The 24,153-nt window shown below is 35.7% G+C and overlaps 1 protein-coding gene across 8 annotated transcripts; it reads right to left on the bottom strand.

Moving 5' to 3' along the window:
• Nucleotides 1-1,043: 1,043 nt before the first annotated feature.
• Nucleotides 1,044-22,177, bottom strand: Pex2 (peroxisomal biogenesis factor 2). 8 transcript variants are annotated; one of them, XM_048783086.1, is made up of 7 exons: nt 21,891-22,171; nt 9,575-9,719; nt 7,728-7,841; nt 7,107-7,568; nt 5,461-5,507; nt 3,478-3,549; nt 1,044-3,142 (listed from the first exon to the last, which is right to left on the bottom strand). In XM_048783086.1, the coding sequence occupies exons 2-5, from the start codon at nt 9,576-9,578 to the stop codon at nt 5,497-5,499; spliced, it is 591 nt and encodes a 196-aa protein (XP_048639043.1). In that variant the 5' UTR covers nt 9,579-9,719; nt 21,891-22,171; the 3' UTR covers nt 1,044-3,142; nt 3,478-3,549; nt 5,461-5,496. The 8 variants fall into 8 exon arrangements, with proteins under 8 accessions (XP_048639043.1, XP_048639040.1, XP_048639044.1 ...); XM_048783083.1 differs by having other exon boundaries at nt 5,461-7,568; nt 21,891-22,177; XM_048783087.1 differs by lacking the exon at nt 3,478-3,549 and having other exon boundaries at nt 21,891-22,172.
• Nucleotides 22,178-24,153: the final 1,976 nt, after the last annotated feature.

Here is a 24,153-nt window from a genome sequence, read left to right on the forward strand (position 1 = left end):
TTATTAAGGAAGTTGGGGACTTAAAAACAGCATTATTACAGGGACACAGCCACATCAATGTTTATAGCAGCACAATTCACAATAGCTAAACTGTGGAACCAACCTAGGTGCCCTTGAGTAGAAGAATGGATAAAAAAAAATGTGGCATATTTACACAATGAAATATTACTCAGCAATAAAAGAATAAAATCATGGCATTTGCAGATAAATGGATGGAGTTAGAGGAGATAATGCTAAGTGAAGTTAGCCAATCCCCAAAACCAAATGTCGAATGTTTTCTTTGAAATAAGGAGGCTGATTCATAGTGGGATAGGGAGCGGGAGCATGGGAGGAATAGACAAACTCTAGATAGGGCAGAGGGGTTGGAGGGAAAGGAGGGGGGTTGGAGGGAAAGGAGGGGGCTTGGGGTTATTAATGATGGTGGAATGTGATGATCATTATTATCCAAAGTACAGGTATGAAGACACAAATTGGTATGAATATACTATGTTTACAATCAGAGATATGAAACATTGTGATCTTTATGTATATTAAGAATTGTAATTCATTCCAGTGTCATATATAAATAATAATAAAAAAAGAATTTCACAGGAATCAGGAGTCAGTGTATGAGACATAATTTTAACCAGGGTTTATGGACCAAGATGGTCTAGGTTTACATCTTTACTTTTACCAGCTCTATGAATCTGGGCATGTTATTTAACTTCTTTATAACTAAGTTACCTCATAATAATCCATACTACTTAATTTCGAATGTATTAGTTTATAGAACCTAAAAAAAAGGAAATAAAGAGATTACGTGGGAAAATGAAGGAAATTTCTCCTGTTACATGATTTGCATTTCTTTGAAGATAAAGGACAAGAAAGCAAAATACTTATTTGTGGTTATGAACATAAACATACACTACATACTAGGTTTGTATAAATATTTGCTACATAGTAAGTTTAGTTCCTGAGAACCTAAGACCATGGATTCTATGGACAATAGGACCAATTGGTTTGAGTAGAAAGTATGTTTTATGTTGCTAAAAATATCCTTTTTAAATACAGAAACATGTCACTTACTGAGTGCTATTAGGAAAAACAGCTTTTGGTTAAAAGGTAATGTTCCAAATGATTAAATCAAGTTTTTGTTTTTAAGTGCTAATATATTTTGGAGGCTTTCTTAAATATAGCAATACTTATTTTCCTGCCTTCTTAACCAAATTATAAAGAAAATGGGGTAGCTTTTATTGATGAGACAAGGTCATTAAAAACTACAATTATACAGTCCTCAGAGCCTTTTTATTCCTACTCTTTTACTAGATTACAGTCTTTAAATTTTTTTTTTTAAAATTTGATACCAAGTAGCCCATAATTGTTATTATAAATAGGCTTTTTATAAAATAGATTTTTCTCCTTCCTTTTATTAATTATTTTTACTCTGTTGGTGAGAATTCATTAATATTCAAAATAAAGCAGTCTTTAAATATGATCTTGAGAACTCTGCCAAGTGTATGAACTTTGGTGTATGGAATCTATGAAAATCTACTGAAGTTAATTAAGTACTTCCACTGCTGAAGTACTACAAACCTAATAGAAAGGACAATCATGGCTCATACTGGCTACTCTTCCCTATAATCTTCGATCTGGTTTTCTTACTTATATTTATAACTCCCCACAAATTACCCAGATATCCTGGAAAAATGTAAAATTTTATCAACTCACTTCTTTGCTTATAATCTTTATATTGCTTCTTCATACTTGGAAATAAATCGAGATTTTTCTTTTCCTCAAGGTCTGCATGGCCTTCCATGACCTTTCACCTCACCTGTCCTTCTTTTACTCATGTTAATTTCTTTCCATTTCTTAAGCGCATAAAAGACTTTCATCTCAGAAGTTGGGCACCTGCCATTTCTTTATCCTAATACTCTTCTTCTTGGCTTTCTCCCCATCTCCTTAGGTCTTTTTAAAATTTCATCTTACAGAGGACTTTCATACATGCAATTTAATTTAATAAAAATATCATTTTTTTAAAACAGTAACATGTCACTTATTGCGTGCATGCTATTAGGAAAAACATCTTTTGGTTAAAAGGTAATGTTCCAGGTGCTGAGATTGTGGCTCAATAGAATGTTTGCCTAGCGTGTGTGAGGCACTGGGTTCAATCCTCAGCACTACATTAAAAAAATATTTATTACAATGAAAAATATTTTTAAAAAGGTAATGTTCCAAATGATTAAGTCAAGTTTTGTTTTTAAGTGCTAATATATTTTGAAGGCTTTCTCAATATGCAATACTTATTTTCATGTTGATTTCTTTTATACATGCAATTTAATACAGCATCACTCTATTTCCTCAGCCTGTTGTTGTATGGAATCTATGAAACTACATTTTCTTCAGAGTACTTCCAACATCAGAAATTATCTTATGCATGTGTTTGTCAGTCTCTCCTCCAAGAATGTAAACTCCGTGAGAACAGGGGTTTTATGAATACATCTTTCAGTACAGAATGTCTGTAGGAGCTCAATAAATAAAAAGAATGACTTAATTCCGATTGTTAACCTAAGAGGTAGATACTACTGAGCATCCATGTTATAGGCAAACAAATGGAATCTTAATGTTAAATAAACCAGTCCAAAACCCAGTCACTCATCAAAGGCAGGGGAGTTGGGAGCTGGAAAGTAGGACATGCTTTGTGTTAGCTCTGATTGTTAGCTTTGAAATTTAGAGATGATTACTGAAGCCACTTGGATATTTTAAATACACAAGTAGAGAACCTGAATTAAGAATAAGTTGCATGGGAGAAAAAAGAAAAAAATGTTAGTGTAAAAGTTTTTATTTTCCAAAGGGAAAACTTATAACTGATGGTTTGATTCTTGAGGCTAAAGAAGAAACCCATGTAGCTAAATATGATCCAGTTTTCCTCCCTGTTGAGCCCTGAAGTCACTGGGCAGTAGAATCAGTTGCCTCAGTGTTAAAAATATAGTCTTTTGGCATTGCCCAGGGAGGCCGGGACTGAACGGAGTCTCTGGAACTGTAATGTGCCCAAGAGGCCTGGCTATCTGCAGTGAGGCAGAGCTCTGGGAGCAAGCACGAGAGTATTTCAGTCAGTCATAAATTCACTGATTACCTTCCACTGGTGTGTGGTATGTCAAGCATCCTATAAGAAAGAAAGAAAGGGGGAAAAAAAAAGTATAAAGAAAAAAAATGGAAACACAATTGCAAGACTCACTAATACATGCCACTCAATTCCTCCTTCAAGGATACACTTGCTGCCCAGCTGTGGAGTGTGGTCAGCAGACTGCCTCCAGCTGTTAGCTCCTTCAAGGTCTGCTATTACTGCAGGAAACTGCAATGCATGTGGTCACAGCCTTCCCAGGGCAGCCCCTACCTAGTGACTAATAGAGAGAATACCAGTTCTAGAGGTCCTCTCTGGGTTGGTTAAGTTTTATCAGGCCTGCATTATAATCTACCATTTCTTTTGTCTTTCCCTACTTTTCTGCCTTTTCCTTTCAAGGTGTGGATCCTTGATTTATAGATTTCTGTGTTCACAGCTTCCTTCTGCATCTGAAAATACAAGCAATCACAGATTAAAAAATATTAAAATAACATCACATCTGTACTGAATATGTAAAGCATTTTTCAGATTATTCCCTAAACAATACATCATAACTATTCATAGTGCATTAAGTATCATAGGTAGTCTATAGATGATTTATAGTATATGGGAGGATGTATATGGTTATATGCAAACACTCTGCCATTTTATATGAGGAACTTGAGCACCTGCAAATTTGGTATACCTGCAGAGATTCTAAAACCTATCTCCCACCAATACTGAAAAATGACTGCGTCTGTCTAGCATTTCCAATCACTTTGAACCTCTGCTTCCATAGAGCTCAATCTGCGACACTAAGTTTATTTATTTGGCTAAGATTTCTATATTGGTATGCTAGAACTAAAGGTTCTGGTTATCCAATGAAGAACAAAACATTCATTCAGTTTCTGAACTCAAGGTTCTGAAGGTTGCAAATGTTAAATAGAGCTTTTTTAAAAATTTAAAAAGTAGTCCCAGCTACTGGGGAGGCTGAGGCAGAAGGATCACTTAGGCCTAGGAGGTTGAGATCAGGCCAACCAGGACAACACAGTGCAACTCAGTCTAAAGGGGGAGAAAAGAAAAAAAGACTCCATAAAATTGACAACTTTATTAGCTAGCATTTAAAGTACTATGTTCTCATGTTAAAATTAAAATAGGGGCATCTACTTTACAGTTTACTCAGCTATCAAATAACAATAACAATAAAATTGTTGGTTTAACAAAATCTTGACTTCATTTAATCATTTCAAACCTGTATTCTAAGACAGTTGTTTATTAATATCAGTATAAACTAGGTCACTGGAAAATGAGACTGCAAATGGACTTTAGGTATAATAAGGACAAATGTAAACTTTATTAGTGATCTCTTCTTTTTATCTACCCAGTATCCATCCTTCTTATAAGAGCAGCTTGGTTTTCTGTGATGAGCAGCCTCCCCTCAGCACCATTAGGTTCATATTGTATACATAGGGAATGTCAGCAACATTTGAGTAAGTGGGAACAGTATTTTTTATCACTTTTCCTGTGGTAACTGGTTTAGAAATGTGTGTAATCCAAGACAGACCAATAATACAGAACTCTTGCTGGAACTACCAGGAAGAGGAATGTCATTTCAGTGGAATCAGAAAGCTGGCAGAATATAAACCTTAAGCATCAAAAGTGGACATCATTTTGCCTGAGAATGAAGCCAACTCAGAATATTACCATTAATGGAAGGAACTACTATTATATCTTAAACACACGCCTCACAATGTACCAGTGTAGAGATTAAGTGCATTGCCCAGACTACATCTAACTGAACTGCACAGGTTGAACCTGAGTTCATATCCCTCATACCATGTACAGTGTTTATCATAAAATTATGGCCGAGAGACTATTCGAAGACGATTATTTGAGCACGTATAACCAGACTGGCCCTGCAGTGTACATGCGGATCCTTCACTGAGATAATTCAATAAATTATTTTCCTTTTTGCCAATTCAATCTGGATTAGTTTATATCGTGGAAACTAAGAGGCCTGACGATATTCCAGATTCATCACTGTGTTTATTTACTACAGAAAGTAGATAGAATCTAAATGCCCAATGACAGAGGTTAAATGATTCTGTAAATAAGAAATGTGCGTACCATCAAATGAACCAGTATACTGTGATGATCGGTGGGTAAAAAAATGAAAATTTCATTTTTTCCTAAGTTTTTAACAATAATGTTTTAAAATTAGAGAAGAAAAAAGGTAAACTTTGTAATATATGAAAAACTCTTACATTCAAACAACAAAATTCATTGGCTATCTTATTTAAATTAAACCAAAGTTAAACTCAAAAATCCATTTAATCACACAAGGTAAACTACATGATGATGACTATTTTTCCTGTACTCACCATTATATTCACAGTAGCTTCCTCAGTACCTGGCACCTAAGTGTTTGCTGAATGGAAGGTGAAGATAAAAATGAACAAGTTTTCCTGTATTTTCACTGTACTATATTTATTCTAGGAAAGTGCTTACTATATAATGAATAACTTGAGACAAATCACTGCTCATGCTAATTCTATTCCACTTTAAGAATTAAAAAAAAAAAGAAAAAAATTAATATGCTTGTGTTGTGTTTCACCTGTGTAATAATTCTTTCAGAGTAGTCATGACTATCCTACGCCCAACTTTAGCTACATGTGAATTATTCCTAACATATGTCTGTATATACATGTATATGTATATTTTAATCAAAGCACAATTTATTTTATTTTATATTTTGATTTATTGTCAAAGCACAAAAAAATTGATATCTTGTTTAAAAATCAGTGCCATTATTTTGTTAAAGTAACTTAAAAACTGTCCAAATATTTTCATGTGATTATTATTTAGCAAAACATTAATTTTTAACTTCTAAGTGAAAAATGCAGAGAAAAGGAGCAAAGTACATCTTGATATGTACTCCTGTATTATTACTATGCTAAAGACCTCTGGTATTTCATAAAACTACCAATATTCTTGCTGAGAACATAAGCTCTGAATCAAAGACTAAAGAAAGAGATCCAGGAAATAATATTCTTCTTGACAGGTGTCCCCTGTAGCCTCACTTCTAACTGCCTTAAGCAATTTTTACTTTTTATACCTAAGAAGTCAACTGTGAAGGGGTCCAACAGCTATGGAGTGAACCTCTTGAAAACTGGCTTCAGAGAAAAGTTTAAAATTACAATCTTAAAGTTTAAACAGGGCCTTATCATTGTCAGATTATGATATTTTATCATCTCTGAAAATAAATCTATACACATCCCCGTGTAACCCAACTCTTTCTTGGTAGTCATATGACAAAAACTCTCCTTTATTCCTGATATTAAAAATTGAATGCAATAATTTAAAATATTTTACATAATATATTTAGAATCATGTGGTTTACAGTGATTAGAATTTAGTCATCTCTCCAAAGGAAGAGAAGACGTTGACTGGGAAGTACCAGCCTTATAAGAGACATCTAAGTACCATACTTAGGATGACTAATATTAAGAATTTATACATAATACAGTTTTCCTCAAAGGAAACAATTTTACTTCCTAAGGAACATTCACTTCTGACATCTCAATTCCTGATTTCAGTGGCTGTACACTATGTACCTCTGTGCCACACTTAGGACAAGTAAAGTACATGTCAAATAAGAAACTACTCTTAACACAGTAATAACAGAAGATATGTTCACATCCTATGGTGTGAGGCATGGTGGGCCACTCTCCACACAAAGAACATTCTTTGCCACTGGTGGCTAATGTACTGTCACTATTAGAAGCACCAGTAAGAGGGATACACCATGAGGATAACTTGGCTTTCAATTTCTGGATATTGATAAGTGGTAAGAGAAAAATTAGAAACTCAGCAAAACCATGCCAGAGAAGTTCCCTATTCATGTACTCAAAGCCAACTTCTCGGGCATTTTGGGGCCTGCAAAATACAGAATTAATGCCTAGAAGACGTTCTGTCAAAGTTGCAAACTTTCCCCGTTGAAGGAAAATCAAAAAATTAATTAACCCACCTAATTTCAAAAGTCCAACCACAAAATTTGCACACTGTTTAAGTTTCCCAAAGGATGCTAAATGATGGTTTCGAAACAAATCGTAGCATCGTTCTTCTAACCACCTCCCACCAATGGTACAGACAGCATACCAGATTTTCTGGTTTTTACTTGGTGGCTGATATCTCAGGCTCTGGGAAAAACTGTCTTTGTACTGAATATTCAAAACTGACTGTCCCACAGTAGCATTTTTAGAGTAGATGGTGAATCTCCACAAAAAAAGCCACAAGAACGCTTTCACTTCTGGTTCAAAGCGAGCAAATAGGCCTGGCTTAAATCCATGAAAACACTGAGTAAACTGGGACCAAACCAGCTGCTCCAGGGCCTTGTTTAGTTCCAGCGCATCCAACTGACTTATTCTGAGTACTCTGTCTGTACTCTTTGTATTCTCTTCTCTGGGTGCCATGTCCTCTCTGAAGGTCTCTAGGAAAAAAAATAAAATTAGGGAATATCATCAAATTGTTATTTGTTATAACATCCACTTCCACTTGGAAAACTAAAACTGATTCACAAATTACACAGGGGCACAGAAGACAGGCGTTTCAGTAGTGTAAAACCTTAAGGCAGGCAATCACTTCTTACTTGGAACTTCTTTCTCTCTCTTTTCTCTCTTCTTTCTTCCTTTCTTTTGTTCTCCCTTTTCTTTTCTATTACTTTTTGTTTTCTTCTTGGCCCTCCTCATGAAAGGAATGACAGCTAAAAAACAAGAAAAAAGAAAAGAAAAGCTGTTGTACCCTGTTTCTACAAACATACTTCTAAGTAATACTCCTTGTCAGATATTCTAGAAGAAAAATATTAAATCCTCAAACTGTGATGAGGCTCAGTAACATGACTTCTGGAGAAATATATGAATATATGAATATAATGAACTATTCAGAATACACCAATGGATGGTATCTCAGTTTAATTTCTAGTTTTTCTATTGACTCAAAAGGTATAAATAATTTTTCTTCTTTTCTTTCTTTTTCTTTTTTTGTGATACTGGAGATTAAATCCACAGGCACCATAACACTAAGCTACACGCCAGTCCTATTAATTTTTATTTTGAGACAGGACTAAGTTGTTGAGAAACTTGCTAAGCTGGTGAGGCTGGCCTCAAACTTGTGAGCCTCTAGAGTCACTCGGATTAGAAACATGCACCACCTCACATAGCTAAAATTCTATTTTTCAAACAGCCACTTAATCTTTCTTAAATACATTTTATGTTTAAATAAGTCAGAAAAATAAATGAACAATGTGTTTATTCTTCTGTTATACTACTGCCAAAAAAAAGCTACTAAATCTTACCATGAAGCCATAAGAATGCAGAAGTGTCATTGTTAAAGTAATAAAAATATATACATTTTGAAGTACTAAAAGAAAAATATAATATATAATGACATATGCTATAATAATTTAAAAAATAGATGATGGCAACAAATAGGTGCTAAAGGAAAAAAGTGAAATATAAGAAGCTAATTAATGATTAGCTAGGTATGAATGGCTTAAAACACATTATGTGCAACCCAACATAATTAAAGTTCTATACTTAAGTATACAGACCAGTTTTGATATTTCAAATTTTGTTATAAACTGGCAAATGCTGACAGTGGGAAAAATTGGGTAATGTTGGCCAAAGGGTACAAACTTTCAACTATACGATGAACAAGTTCTGGGGAGCTAATATGTAGCATGGTGACTACAGTTAATTTTGCATTGTTTACTTGAAATTTGCTAAGACAGTAGATCTTCAGTGTCCCCATCTCTTTCTCTCTCTCACATGCAGCATTTTAAGTAATGATGAGTGATGAATGTGTTAATTTGACTGTGGTAGCCATTTCACAATGCACATGCACATGAAATATTCATTTTGTTTACTTTGAATTTACATAACTTTTATTTGTCTATTACAACTCAATAAAGGTGAAAAATGTAAATTGGGCTCTCAACACAATAAATTTAATCATGTTTTCAAAGCCTTTGAGAAGTCCACTACTCTAAGATAACACTCAGAGTGGGAGAAGGAGGAATGGATCCTGCTGAGTGTCAACGTTACTAGCTGGCCATGAAATCTTGGACAAATCATTTCAGCTGATCCTCTCTACCTTGGTTTCTTCACTTAAAAAACAAAGGGATGAAGAAAAAAAACACCTTTAAAGTCCTTTCAAATTCTATTATGATTTTAACCAAAAAGAGATTAAATTTTATTTGTCAGTAGTAAAAGGACTGAGACGCATATCTTAAAATAAACTTGTACTTCTTGAAGTGGGGAGTACATTTGACAACAGAAGATGTTTTCAAGGGGTCAGTTTTAACATTACCAGATCCTAGATGACTTAGTGGCAGGAGATTTTTTTGCTCAACAAGATCAAGTACAGGAAACAAAAATGACCACTGAATAACAGTTCTGTTTTCTATTAGGCCAGACAGATGACAGGAATGCTTCTCACCCATAAATGCCAAGAGCCTTCTGGGGAGATCTCACCTTTTCCCCTTTCCTGCAGCTCCTTCAAGACTTGACAGCCCTCTACTATGGCAATGGAGACTTTTTCTACAAGTTCCTCTGTGAAATCCTTGCCTCATACTTGCTGGGACCTATAAAAAAGAAAGAAGAAGTTAAAAAGAGAGCGCTCCTTTTCCTCATTCTATCGATCCAATGCATTGCTAACACTGTTGATTCTTTGCCAAAGTATTTTGCTAATCCACATATTACCCTATGTCCCCCACAACTTTTCTCTTAAATTCTAGATGTCCCTGACCATTACATCTCATTGGTCTATCTAACTCTGTCGCTTTCAGTGCATTCTCCCCACTTCAACGTCAACACAAACCTCCCCAAGCATATCAAGCTTGCTTTCCCTCTTAAAGCACTGACACCTAGTCATAAAATGCCACCTTCTCTTTTTCACTAGTGGATTTTACCATCTCTTCTTTTTGGGTGCAACACAATGTTCCCATTCTTTAACTGAGAAATCTACCCTGTTTTTAGGTATTAGCTCAAGCATCACTTTTTCCTCATTCTCCAAATTTGGATTAGCTGCCCCTTCTACTTCTTTCCATCACATTCTATTCTTCCTCTTTCTAGGTCTCTACGCTCTGTATACAAACTAATGTTTAATTTTCTATCTCCTCTACTAGACGATAAACACTGATGTAATGACTATTGGCATATTTCAAAACTGAATACAGTTATACATAGCAACTACCACATTTCCTGGTACATACAGGATATTCTACAAATACATGATGAATGGATAAATGAGTAGGTAGAATGTTTGGGGTAAAAAAATACAATTTCTATCCACTAAACTTTAAAACTATTTCAAATTGTCATACCCAAAACAACACTTATTATTTATGTTACCATGTTTGTGGTATATCTGCTAATTTAATATGTTAGAGATGGTAATATAATAGTCTCACAGCCAGTATCAACCCTGAGGAACCTGTAATCTACTGAGGCGAGGGCAGGAGGAAAGCAAGGATCTGCTATACGAAAAAATAAGCTAATACAGTAAGATGCAGTAAGTGATAGGCAAAGGAAATTTCAGAGCACTATGTAAAACAACTATAAATCAGAAGGTCAGAGAAGGCTTCCTAGAGAGGTAGTATCTAAACAGCAGTGTCAGTCTGGTAAAGGAGAGTAAAAACATTATGCTAAGTAGAGGGAATGACAAAGGAAATGGAGATGCAAGAACAAGAGATAAGGCTTGAAGGAAAGCAGAAAACATATCCTAAAGGTGTGAAGAGGTTGCATGCCACACTGAAGAGGTTGCATGTCCTCAAGAAGGTAATGGAGAGCCACTGAAAAGTTGTAAACAAGGAACTAATCAGATCTGTATTTCAGACTGCTTTTTCTGGCCACCAGAGAATGGATTTGAGGCTGTGAGTAGGATTGGAGGCATAGTGCCCACTTAAGAGGTTGTAAAGATGATCTAGTGAGAAATTAATATGGTCTAATAATTAGACAAGTATCAATGTGTGATAAAAAGAAAAAGACATCTTTGAGAGCTATGAGGTAGTAAATTGATGCTATTTGGTAAGAACTGAGTAAAAAATAATTGACTTGAAAAACTGAGCAAATGGTAATCCAATTCTCTGAAACAGTAAGGAAAAGATAACACGTGCAATTTTAGAGATCTTATACTCACATGAGACATCTAAATGAAAAAGTTCAGTAGGCAGAATATAGGACAAAAAAATACAGATTGAGATTTCTGTAAATCTGGGGCCCTTTTGGTAGGTAAGCCCAATATCTATTTGATCTAATTAAATGCTAAAATCACGAAGGCAGTGATCTAAATAAAATAGGTAGATCCTATTTATAATGACTTCAGCTTTCTTTGTATAAATATCTTATTCTAATAGTTTGAGACAAAGATACACATATCTAGATATCTCAAGGCATTCAATTTGTATGTTGTGATCTTCATCACAACCCTTTAGTCTCATTGTCCCTCTCATCTAGTGGGTTTTAAACTTAAAAGAATTCATCAGAATTACTTGGAGAACTTGTTAGACTGCTGGGCCTCATTTCCAGGATCTGTGATTCAATAGATCTGCAGTGGGACCTAAGAATTTACATATTTAATAAATTCTCTGATGATGTTGAGAACTACTGGACTAATCAAGTTCAAAGCAAAATCCTTTTTTTTTTTTTTTTTCAAATCTTTCATGGACACAGGGTTTCCCTATCTTCTATTAAGTAGTCCTTGTGAGATTAAGATAATTCACTGATTCCACAAACTCTGTTAAGTATGGGTACATCCTGGTTGCAACAGGTGCTTGGGTGCAGTCTAAGAAGGGAGGCAGACAAATACACAGACAACTAAGGCCACAACAGAAGTGTATAGCATCCCAGATTCTCAAAGGCATAAATAATATTTCAACAAAAATTTCAAATTCCAAACATACACAAATCAGTAAGGTTATTAGTTTTCTTCCTTTTTCCTGCACTTAACAAATTTTCTCTAATTTACTTACATCATTTATGGAACCAAAGGAAAAATCACAAAAAACATTATAAGTTAAACCAAACTAACAAAATTATCTGCCCATATTTACCAAATTACCTTATTATTACTCTCAGGATAAAACACCAAGATCTCACACCTAAGGTCTCCCCAGCCTGTCTCCATCTCTGCAGCCTCATAACCCACCATTCCCCAAAGGAGCCTTTAGCTCCAGAGCATCTTTCAGTCACACCTTTGTGCCTTTTCTCATATACCTAAACTACTTATCTTTCTTTCCAGCTAGTCTCACTTTTCTGAACTATCTCTGCCTTTCCACATTCCAACTCTATTTCAACATTCTCTGTGAAAACTTCTTCATAACTATCCCCAGTTCCCATTGATCCTTACGATTTTTAACTCCAGCAGCAACTATTTATGCCATTTACTTGGGCTCTCAAGTGTTTGTACTATGATTCCTATCATGAGAATACATTTTCTTTCCTTAAACATAAGTTAGTTAAGAAGAAATGCCTTATTTCTCAAATAATCTGCCACCTACAAACTGCCACACCAAACTCAGTTTTCCTCAAGCAAAATTCTATAATTCAGGATATCGGAATGTGGCATAAGTAATTCTTCTATTGTAAGAGCATCTATGACTCTGAATATTCCCCAGATTTCATATTCTGTGGTCAGCAAGATAAGGGGAACTCTCTTATTGTCAAACTACTCTTGGAAAGTTCTAACCATACTTGATACCAATGTAATTTCAACAGTCTGATCCCACATCCAAAGGAAAGCCATCTGATCCCACAGTCCCAGTGTTGGATCAGATGGCTTTCCTTTGGATTGCCTTATAAATACTAGAGTCCAGAGAGTTCCAGATTGTTGCTGATGAATACCAAATCTTATAGTTCTAGAATTTACAGTAATGATGGGCTTATAGTAGCTGCTCAGTGTTTGCTGAACTTACATGCAATACAATGACTAGTCTGGTAGCTAATCAGTGTACACACTCCACAGCCTGTGAGTGCATCCAGATGAACTGGATGAGTTGGGAAGATATCTGGTTCTCAGGTTCCTTATTAATATTTAGTGAGAAACTCATTAAAAGGAGTGGTCTTTCAGAGGGATCAGGCATTTCAAAACACTCCTATCTGCAAGAATCATACTTGAGAACATTTAGTTAAGATAGAAATGTTTAATGACTGCCAGAAAAGGAGACTTAACACAGTCTCTAACAGATCTAATATTTAACAATACTTTATAAAAGAAATTCTCTTATCCTTTCTGTTACAGTTTAACATTTTTTTCTTTCCTTTTTTCCTCCCTAGGGCTGGCCTCAGTGTAGATTAGGAACAGCTGGGCTCACTCTCTTCCTTGCTTAAGATTCTTTAATCTACCCAAAAGACTTATTATTAAACTGCTCTTCAGTCTTTTCTCCTTCAGACAAATAATGGTTCTCTAGTTTTTGTCTTAGGCCTTATTTTCCAAAACTAGTTATTTTTGTGACTTCTTTTAGTTGTAAACATAGAGTAAACACTGTCCATTACACATCACAGTTCAACAACGTGTAATACTTCCACCATGCTCTACATTCCTCTTCAGGCAACTGTGAAGGAGTGGAAAAAGCTGATTTAAAATCAAACAAGCCTAAAGTCAAGTTCCAGTTCTGGCACTTATGTGCTATGTACTTTTAAAAAAATCATTAGCATTAGATTCTTCTCTGAACAGTGGGAAAAATCATTAGCATTAGAGTCTTCTCTGAAAAGTGGGAAATAACAGCTCCTCATCAGGTTGTTGAGATTAAACTAGATGTTATGGAAATGGTTTGGAAACTGTAAAGCAGTATTATTACTATATTTTTGCTGCTTTAGTTAGGGATGAGCATAAAAAGAACAAGACTTGAAATGATTTTGGCAAATCTCATTTTAAAAGACTGAAATCTTAATTACTAATACTAATGCCTTAGTAAACCTGTGTAAAAGGAATTTTCCCCCAGGAAGTAGTGACTATACCACGAAAATATAATTGTAGGTAATCCATGAACATGATGTCACCACTATGTGTACATGTAGGAGGGAAAGGCAGGAGGAGCAGGGACATGATCCAGTGGGGCATATCCAACTTTTAACTTGCATCTTTTCTGAAAGCAGATATAGCGGGATTTCTACAGAACAGGGATGGGTTCCAGTTCCCTTGGCTACTTAATCCCCACTAACATGGCTGTGACTATTATCTAGAAATAAAGAAACCTCAGGAATGCACACTGATAATATCTGACTCCAGGGTGCTCTGCTCCACAGGACATGGTACAGACAGTCCAAGACAAACTTGCAACCTTGGGTTCTTCATCAACATATAACTACATTTAGTTTCCCTCTCCCTCATCCCAACTCTACCCAGCCCTCTCCCAACTAGAAGTTCAATTAATCAGACTATAAAATTCTCTTCCTTCCACTGTTATATAATAAGATTCTTCCACAAATGGTGTGAAACACAGAAAAATGCCTTTAAATCACATAAAAGTATTCATAATATAATGCAAACAGTTTGTTTTTTAGTTAATTCTAATTCTCTGACAAATAGTTCTTCAACTGAACCAATATTTATTGAGCATCTATCAAATGTGGGGCATTCTCCTAGGTACCGGAGAGTCTACATAAATATTTAACTGTCAGTTAACGTCCTTTGATTCAAGCATTTTAAAAGAAATAGGATGCTATTGTAATCAGGACTGGCCATTGATCTCCGAAGTAAAAAATGGATCTTAAAATATGAAAACACTATAAAAGTTCACAAAACTCTCCAAACAGAAAAGAGAAAAATGATATTTGGGGCAAGGGAACAGGTTATGCAAAAGCCCTGAAATGTGTGAGCTCCTGGCCATGGTCTAGCTGGGGATGGGTATCACTGTGAGCTGTGTGTTCTTGGTTATTTAGCCTACATTAGTGTGGCTGCATTTGTCATCTGGAAGTGAAAGAAAGGACATCTGCCATGATCAGAGTGGGTGAAGGGCCAGTTTAACCATATTATAAAAAGCATTTATGTTAAGGCAACTGCATTGATTCTGTAGGTATGAATAACCATTGAAGAGATATAACAGTATAAATTTTAAAAGATTAATCTAATGGCAGAGTTCAATAAGACTGAATCAAAGGAAAACTGTTGTTCCAGGAGACCAGTTATAGGATTCCTACAATTCAAAACGAAGATGCTAACAACTTTCTGGTTAAGTCAAAGTAATTTAACTTACTTCACTAAGAACTATGGCAATCAAAAAGGAGATTATAACACCCTTACTCTGGATTAAAAAAAATCCCCTACATATTTGGTAAGTCAATATTTTCCTGACTTCTATTATCATACCGATTGCCAGTACTAATGCCCAAACACTGGTCAGTCTATTTCTACTTTACTTTCAAGAATTTAAGTAATCTTTAACAATTACCATATTATTGGTACTTTTAGATTAGTACCTAGTTTCCTTAATGTAGGCTCAAACTTAAAAAAAAAAAAAAAAGTAACTTTTTAAAGTTGGAATTGTTCTGAATCCAAACACTATCAGATTTAATTCAAATTGATTTTTGTCAAAGTGCCAAAAACAATGTTTCTCCCTATTCTTACTTTTAATATGTGATCCTGCAACTCACTCTCCCCCATTTTCTAAAGTATATTACTTTAAGATTCTAAAAGGCTAACCAAGAGGGAAACATTTATTATCCATGCAAAGACAAACATAAAAGTCAATAATTAAAGTGATGATTTAGAATAAAGAACACTGGGGTTAAAGAAGGGTTCTACTGTGTTAAGGATATGTGAAAAAGATGCTTAAGGCAAAATTATGCCCAGATAAAAAGTATATCTACTTGTGTTAGTGTGATTAACTTGTCACATAAATATGTTTAAGACAAAGTGATCCAGCACTACAAACTATTAAAAAGGTCTCCTGCTGACATTTTATCACTAGACATGTCACATTGCTTTTCCTTCATAGGGGGAAAAAAAAACCTCTGAAATTTGCTTACAAAGAGTAGCAACATAATGACCTTATTGCTTAAATAACTTACACTTTCCTTTTATGTTTTACATTTCCCCAAACTGAAACTTTTTCATCTACATCTCAAGTAAACAAATGACTATCTCACTGAGGAAGAAAGAAAATTCAGGATGTACAGTACAGCTTTTATTGAGTATAGTACAAATAATGAATGAATATATTTTATTTAAGAACATGTTATTGACAGAAATCTATCAATAACAATGTGGGTATTGTCAAGGGCTCATCAATATTAATGTAATTATGATTAAGGGGATAACATGGATTTTCACTATAATACCAAGTAACATCTCCTACATTGCTGCTATCAATATACACATTATTATTGACCTGCTTCGAGACACTCAGTACTGGATGTATTACCATTAAACGTATTTGTCAATGTACACTGCCTACAAAAATTCTACATTTAAATTTACAGCCTTGTAAACTTTATCAGCAGAAACATGTGATTTACAATTAATCTGTATGTTATCATACTCACCTATGTACCCCTTGTCAGACCGTTCTTTTTCAGTTTCACAATAATTGACTAATTTTTAGAATGACAATGCTGCCAAATCGAAGTAGATGGGACCAGATATTCATTTTTATCCCTCTGTAGGTTTTTAAAAGTTTTAGAGTAAGATTTCATATGAGGTATGTGAATAAAATACTATTACTGGAGATCTTAAGTTTTGAACCTATACTCTACTATTTTATTTCGTTTGTGTAGTCAGATAGATTTACTGTCCATTGTATTGAAATCAATACTAATAAAGGGGACATGCATCAAAGAGGGATTTAACAGGACACCGATTCCCAGAACACATTTCAAACATGAGTAGAACAGAAAAAGCTATGGCTGAGACCCATTAGTACACTGTGACCTCTGGCATACTGAACAGGCCTAGAAATCAACAACTCTTAAGTTCAAATCCCACTTCTGCCACAGACTTGCTAAGTGACTTGTCACTACTCTGTTTTTCTTCCCTTTCACTCTATATAAACTAAGTTTCAATAGTTTATAAATAGCTGAAGTTATAAATCCTAATGATACTCATCTGGATATAGCCAAGACATGAGAAATGTTCAGATTAAATTTCTCCTAACTTCAATGAAATCCTCATCAAAATTAATGTAAGAGCTCTTTCTCTCTTTTGAGGGTAGAGGGGGTATATAACAAATTTTTCTAAAAAACTTTTCATGTATATATGAAAGATAAGCTTCAAATAACATACTTATCTCAAAATAATTTAGAGTGACTGCAGCTTGCCACAAAAGGGAAAATAATTATATTTTTTCATTTAGAGAAAACTCAGAACAAATACAATGTTCAAGATTATAATCTGCCTTATACAATAAACAGTGCCTTATTTTAGCTATAGTGTACTTGATCAAATATTTAAAAATTACACAAAATAATCTTTTTAAACCTTAAAACACAATTTATAATATCTTTTTCTTGTTTCACAAATATGTTTTCAAGAGAACACCAAGGTTTTTATACTCTTCTCTTTCAGAAAATTGTTATTTCTGAGTCTTTGGAAGAGAAAGCATATTGCAGGAACAAACAGTTGTTTTTACGAAAAAGGGGAAGAGGGTTAACCAGGCTTTGATTAGTTTTGTGTTCTAGCCTAGGTCACTTAGGCTGTGTGGCTGGACAAAGTCACTTTGCCATACTATCATCTTCATCCATTGAAGTAGACGGGGGAAGCCAATGTAAAAAGTCTACTACCTACCTAGAATCCTTACAGGAACTGTTTTAGGAAATCTTGAAAAGGGAAGGAAATTTAAAAAACAGCCATTTCCAACTGCAAAAATGATAATGCTGAACACTGAGTTTGGAAAATGCTAAAATAGAGAAATCAGAGCAGGACAGGTGAGAAAGAACCTTCACAGAAAGAGGGAAACATTAGGAAGACAATCCCAATGAACTTGTTAGTTTACAACTATAATGAACATATACCAGTTATTGAGTGCTAACAAGTGACTACTACAGCTAATTGCCATGTACAAAATTAAATATTAAATCACTTAATCCTTGTAATATTAAGAAAGACGTTCTTTTATTATTTTTACTCTAAAGTAAAAACCCTGGGGAACAAAGAGATTATATGAGTAGTGTAAAATAACTCAGCTGGAAGTGGAACAGCCGTGCTGTGAACCAGTGTTGTATACTGATAGGTGTTTTTTGGCCTAAAAGGCAAACATAAACACTTTAGGATAGACATGCAAAATGTAGTTATTTTAAGAGGCTAAGTGTTAAAAGTAGAGACATAAACTACAGCAAAAATTCTAATCCAAGGATGAACAAACAAGCTACATGATATGCATGGAGTAACTGGATATTTAGAATGTCCTATACATTTAAGAAGGGTCTTATTGCTCTATGTATATATGTGATTGTATGACCAATGTGATTCTGCAACCTGTACACTCAGAAAAATGAGAAATTATACCCCATTTGATTCAAATGTATGATATGTCAAGATCATTGTACTGTCATGTGTAACTAATTAAAACAAATAAAAAATAAAGAAAAGAAGGGTCTTTACAATCCAAGTGTTTAATAGAATTCCATGTCTTGAAAATTACTGGAATACACATTCAATGGCACCTTTTATGGTACTGAAGAATGTGGAAATTTCTTCAAACAAACAAATCAGCAGTGGAATAAGAGGCATGGTAGCACATACTTGTCATCCCAGTGGCTTGAGAGGCTGAGGCAGAAGGATCCCAAGTTTGAGGCCAGCCTCATCAACTGAGTAAGACTCTAAGCTACTAGCAAGAGCCTATCTAAAAATAAAAAAAATAATAAAAACAGGTTGGGGATGTGCTCAGTGGTCAAGTATTCCTGGGTTCAATCCCCAACACTAAAAGCAAAAACAAACCCCAAAAGAGGAACCACAACGTAATACACATTATTTAAAAAAAAATCTTTTTTAAATTCTTTCTCTCATTGGATCCATACAACACAGTATTATCATCTCTATTTTAAGAATATAAAAATTAAAGCTTGAGAAGATTAATTATCTAAGCTGGCAATTACTGACTTTCTGGCAAATACTAGAAAAACTGGAACATAGAAAGAAATGAGTAGGATGGATATCTGGTAAGCATGGATCAAATTTAATTCCACAGAATGCAAAGCAAAAAATTCTCCCCTCTTTGGAGTCATCCTGGGGTATGTGAATAAAATAGTATTACTGGAGATCTTAAGTTTTGAACCTATACTCTACTATTTTATTTCCTTTGTGTAGTCAGATGGAAAAAGAAAAGGAATGTAGTAAAGTTGCCATGCTGCCTGGGATGTATCTAATCTACATTACCTCTTCTTCTTCTTTTTTTTATTAAGTGTGGTCAAAGGACAATTCAAAGGAATTGAATGTCAAATCTGAACAGATCTGAAATAAATAGGCACTTCATCATTTACCTATTATGAACACATACTATATATGCAATGTAGAGGCGATACCAACTCATCCATTGAACATTGGAAGGGAGAGATCATGACTGAGACAGAATGACTTCACAGCTCTTGGGTTTTGTATTTTAATAGTAAGGAAAAAGAAATGACAACATTTTATCTCACCTTACCTAATGGAATTTTATCTTAACTGACAAGCAGGTAAGAAGGCAGAGTTCTTATGTAAAGAAAATAGATTAAATAGAGTAAAAAACATTATAGAAAAGGATATTTTGATTGTATAGATGGGAATATGGTAAGAAAATAAACACATACTACCCTTCCCTGCCTCCATTATTACATATAAAAGCCACGGGGCCAGGCTTTAAAAGGGCAGTGCCAGGTTAATGGACATGGGACAAATAGACCAATTCAGGGCTTTTCTCCTAAGGCTTCTACATTTTGATGAGTAGAAGAGAGACACAGAATGCTTAGAAACTACTATCACTTCACATGAAAAAGATCAAGAGAACATGCAATTTATTTCTTGGTTGTCCAACCTAGATCATCAAGAGAAGAAAATAGGAAGCAACTGAGAGTAGAACTTTTGTCTGGAAACAGACTATGTACATAGTACACACTTTTCTTGTGCTACAGGAATCTAAACACAAGGTTTTATGGGCAAGAGGAGCAGAAACTTTAAAATTACATGATGCTGTGAGGAAAAGATGGGGCTACAACTTTACTAAACATGTCACAATGGGAAAGTCCACTAACATATTGTAAGGTTCACACTGAATATGTAAAATGGAAAATACTTGTGCTCCTTATTGCAAGGATTATTATGAGCACCAATACAGAATTTAGAAAACTTTAATAATCAAATGAATGTATGTCGAATACAAATGAACAACTGTCCTAAGAAAAAAGAATTTCAACGCTAGAAGGAAAGGCAGATCATTTAGTCTAATATGTAAATTAAGCACTGGCGCTGAAGCTCAGTGGTAGAGCGCCTGCAGCACCTTTGAGGCACTGGGTTTGATCCTCAGCACCACATAGAAATAAATAAATCAAGATATTGTGTCCATCTACAACTAAAACCAAAAAAAATTTAAAAAGATATGAATAAATTATTTTAAGCAGGAACCCTGTTATAAAAACAGAACACATAAATAGCTGCTCTTGTTAATATACAGCTGACACTTGGCTTGCTTTGTCTCTGTTCTGCATGGCTCCAGGAACTTTCTACAGAATTTTTTTATGAAACAATGTTAAGCCCACAGAGCTATTTCTAACTTCTAAAAATGAAGAGAATAAAAGTTGAAGCGGTAAAGTTCGGCAAAGGCAAACCAGAATAGGGACTAGAACCCAAATCGCCTGACTTTGTTTAGTATTCTATGTTCCAACACTTTTATTTTCTTTTTAAAGAATAAATAAATAAAATAGAGGTTCTTCTTTACGTTCAGTAATTTCACTATCTCCCTTCTTTCAAAGGCCTCAAGATAACTGAACTCTTATCTATCTGGATACAAGTAAATGATATTATTGGCAAGATCAGAGTAGTTTAACATACAAGTACGTGGTTAGTTAGAAATTGTGGTGGAGGGAGCCTCAGTCTCCTTGTAATGGCTAAAAATTGTCTACATAAAAATTTGCAAGGGACACCACAGAATACAAAAAACACGTTAGACCTGAACTTTCAACTACCAGGTCTCATTCTGTGAAAAGCCTTGTACTAAAATGTTGCGTGTACAGAAAATGGTCCCTAACTAAATACGCAAACAATGACTTTTAAAGACTCAAAGGAAAATGCTCATGATTTTCACATTCCTGATAAGGAATCAACAAGAAATAAAATCAACTCCGCAATTTTATAAGAAAATTCTCAGTATCTCCTCCCATAAGAAAACCAAAACTTCTAAGCAAATGGTTTTCACTTAAGTTACTCAATTTTTTTTGTACCACACGTAACCCTTTAAAAGAATCCTCGGATTTTACTGAAAGCTTGGATCCTGGATGATTCTTAGAAAGACTTTGATAAGAAGTAAATCTTTTCAAGAGGAAAACACATCTAAGTCCGTCTCTAAAAAAGGCAATTCGTGGAATGCAGAGGGGTTCAATTCTAGCTGCGTGTTCCCCCGCCCTTAACGGCGCGAACCTAAGAACGTCTGTAGGCGTTTGTAATTGCTTTACAGCGTTTCCTGAAATCAAGACACTTTGATTTGCCTCTTCCAGGAAGACAGGAAGCCAATAAACAGGGAAACTGAAGCAAAGGGCGAGAATTACAAGGCCGTGAAACTCCAAGACCTCCTGGCTGTAAGCAGGACCTCAGGTTTGCACTCTGGCGCTCTCGGGCAGACACTGACCTTAGGAGTCTGCGAAACGCCCACGCTCCACGTAACTTTTTCTGAAACATACTCTGGAAAGCTTGGCTTTTTCCTAGCGGAATGTGGGTTACCCGGGCTTCCGGAACTCGCGGGCTTCCGGAGCGACGCAGGACCCGGAAGTGGCTGGGGAAAAAAAAAAAAAAGGAAATAATACCACCCGTGAGCACTACGCTTTAGAGCAGTGCAGAAGGCCCGAGAGGGCCCCGAGACGGAGAACTCGCCGGAGCCGAAGGGCCGACGAGCCGAAGGGCCGAAGAGGACACCTCGCGCACGGTGATTGGTTGGAGAAAACGTCTCTGATTGGCAGAAGAGTCACGAACCGGTCAGCCCCGGGTCGGGGGCCGGGCGTGAAGAGGTTACAGTGTCCAGGGGCCGCCGGGAAGCTGGGGCTTTCGGGGGCAGGGCTTTAGCTGCGGGCGGACGCCACAGCCGGCGGCCAGAGAAGCGCCGCCGGGTGGCGGTGAGGTGCCTCCACAACTCGGGGTCTCCTTGTGCGGCCTGCTGCGGGACGACCTCCTGAGGCGGGAACCCTCGGGCTAGGTGGCTGTGTCCGGACTAGGACAGTAGGGCGGTGCGTGCAGACAAACCTTTACCGCGGGCTCGGTGGCGTTGACGTCTGCAGGCTCCAGAAGGCAGGTCGACCGCCATGCAGAGATGCGCCCGAGGGTCCGGTAAATTCAGGGTAGTGGTCACTTGGGCCAGGCCCCCTCTCAGTTCTTCCCATCAGCTCTTAGGAGCACGCCCACCCCAGGGCATCGAGTCAGAATTTCAGAGAGGGGTCCGAAGGAAGAGCGCCCATCGGGCAGTTCTGTGCAGCCCACTTTGGGAAGCGCCAAAGTTTGAACGAAATAGAGTAGTTTAAGAAGTAAAGATTTCCTGCACATAGTAGGTTTTAAGGACCTTTTAGTTCTTGTCACAAACCCCTTAGGAGAGCGCGCTCAGTCTTACCAGGAGTCTATTGTTAAACGCTGAGAACTTATCCTCTGAAAGTAGTGTTACAGAAGTGCTTTTTCATTTTTGCTTTTTTATTTTTTGACTAGTATTTTATTTCAGGAATTATTCTGTGGAACAGATGTTACTCCATTGTGAAACATGAAAAGATAAAATGTACGCATGAACACCAATACTGTCTAAATTCATTTTTACATTAAAGATAACATAATTTGACATCATTATACCTGGAATGTTGCCTTTTGTATGTTAAGGACATTTAGTGGGGAGGGGCAGAGAGTTGGCCTGGATAGAGGATGATAACTACTTCAATTAATGAATCAAAATCTTCCACCATGTAAACCTAGAGTACAAATGAGATGGAGTGGAGAGTACAAGTTGATAGGGTTTGTAGTTCACTTAGGTATAGCAGAGGTTTTCTAGACTGCAGCTGTTCAGTATGGTAGCCATTAGCCACAGGGAGTTAGTCTTGAGGTCTGTTCTAAGTGTTAAATATGCACAGGTTTTTTTTAAGACAAGGTATGGAGGAAGAAAATAAAGAATGTAAAATACTCTTTAATTTTATATTGATTATATGTTGAAAGGAGAATGCTTTGAAAAATTTAAAATTATGCAATTTCCATAACATTTATACGGATACTTATGTTCTAGAGAGTAAGAAGTTCTCTTTCAAGATGACTAAAGTCTTTCACTTAACAGTTGCAAAGTAGACAGCTATGTGGCACTTCCGGAATAACTCCCAGAAGTACTGTACTTAACTAAATTTTTGTTGGAGGGGAGAGAAGACTGGCATAGATTACATTTTCAGAGAGCAGTTCTAGTTCATGAAGCTTTGTATAGGTCACATGAGCATCAAGTTATGTATTGATAATAATGATAACCTACCTATGAAGACATTTGTGCTCTGTTAAATGAAATTGTTTAAGATAGGGAAATATGTATAACAGTCAAGACTTCTATTGAAAATATTTAAAGTAAGTTCTGGGTTTAACCTCTAGGTATAGTATACATCTTTAGTTTTGTAGTGAACTAGTAAGCTGAGGTTTCAGGAAAGTTTTGATTCCATTTTTTAAAATATTTGCTTAAAAATATTTTCGACTTATTTATTTTTCACTTATTTAACAAAAACCTGTTGGGGGCCAGAAGTATTGCTTGGCAATATTGATAAAAATATGAACTAGACAGAAGATTTACAAGGCTCTTAACTTTCTAGGAGCTTATGAATATCAATTCAGGGACAGAATAACCAAGGCTTTTTTTTTGACTTTGAGTGAATGATTTACTTCTGTAA

This window comes from Marmota marmota, unplaced genomic scaffold (genome assembly GCF_001458135.2).
Source record: "Marmota marmota marmota unplaced genomic scaffold, marMar, whole genome shotgun sequence".
Classification (NCBI taxonomy): domain Eukaryota; kingdom Metazoa; phylum Chordata; class Mammalia; order Rodentia; family Sciuridae; genus Marmota; species Marmota marmota.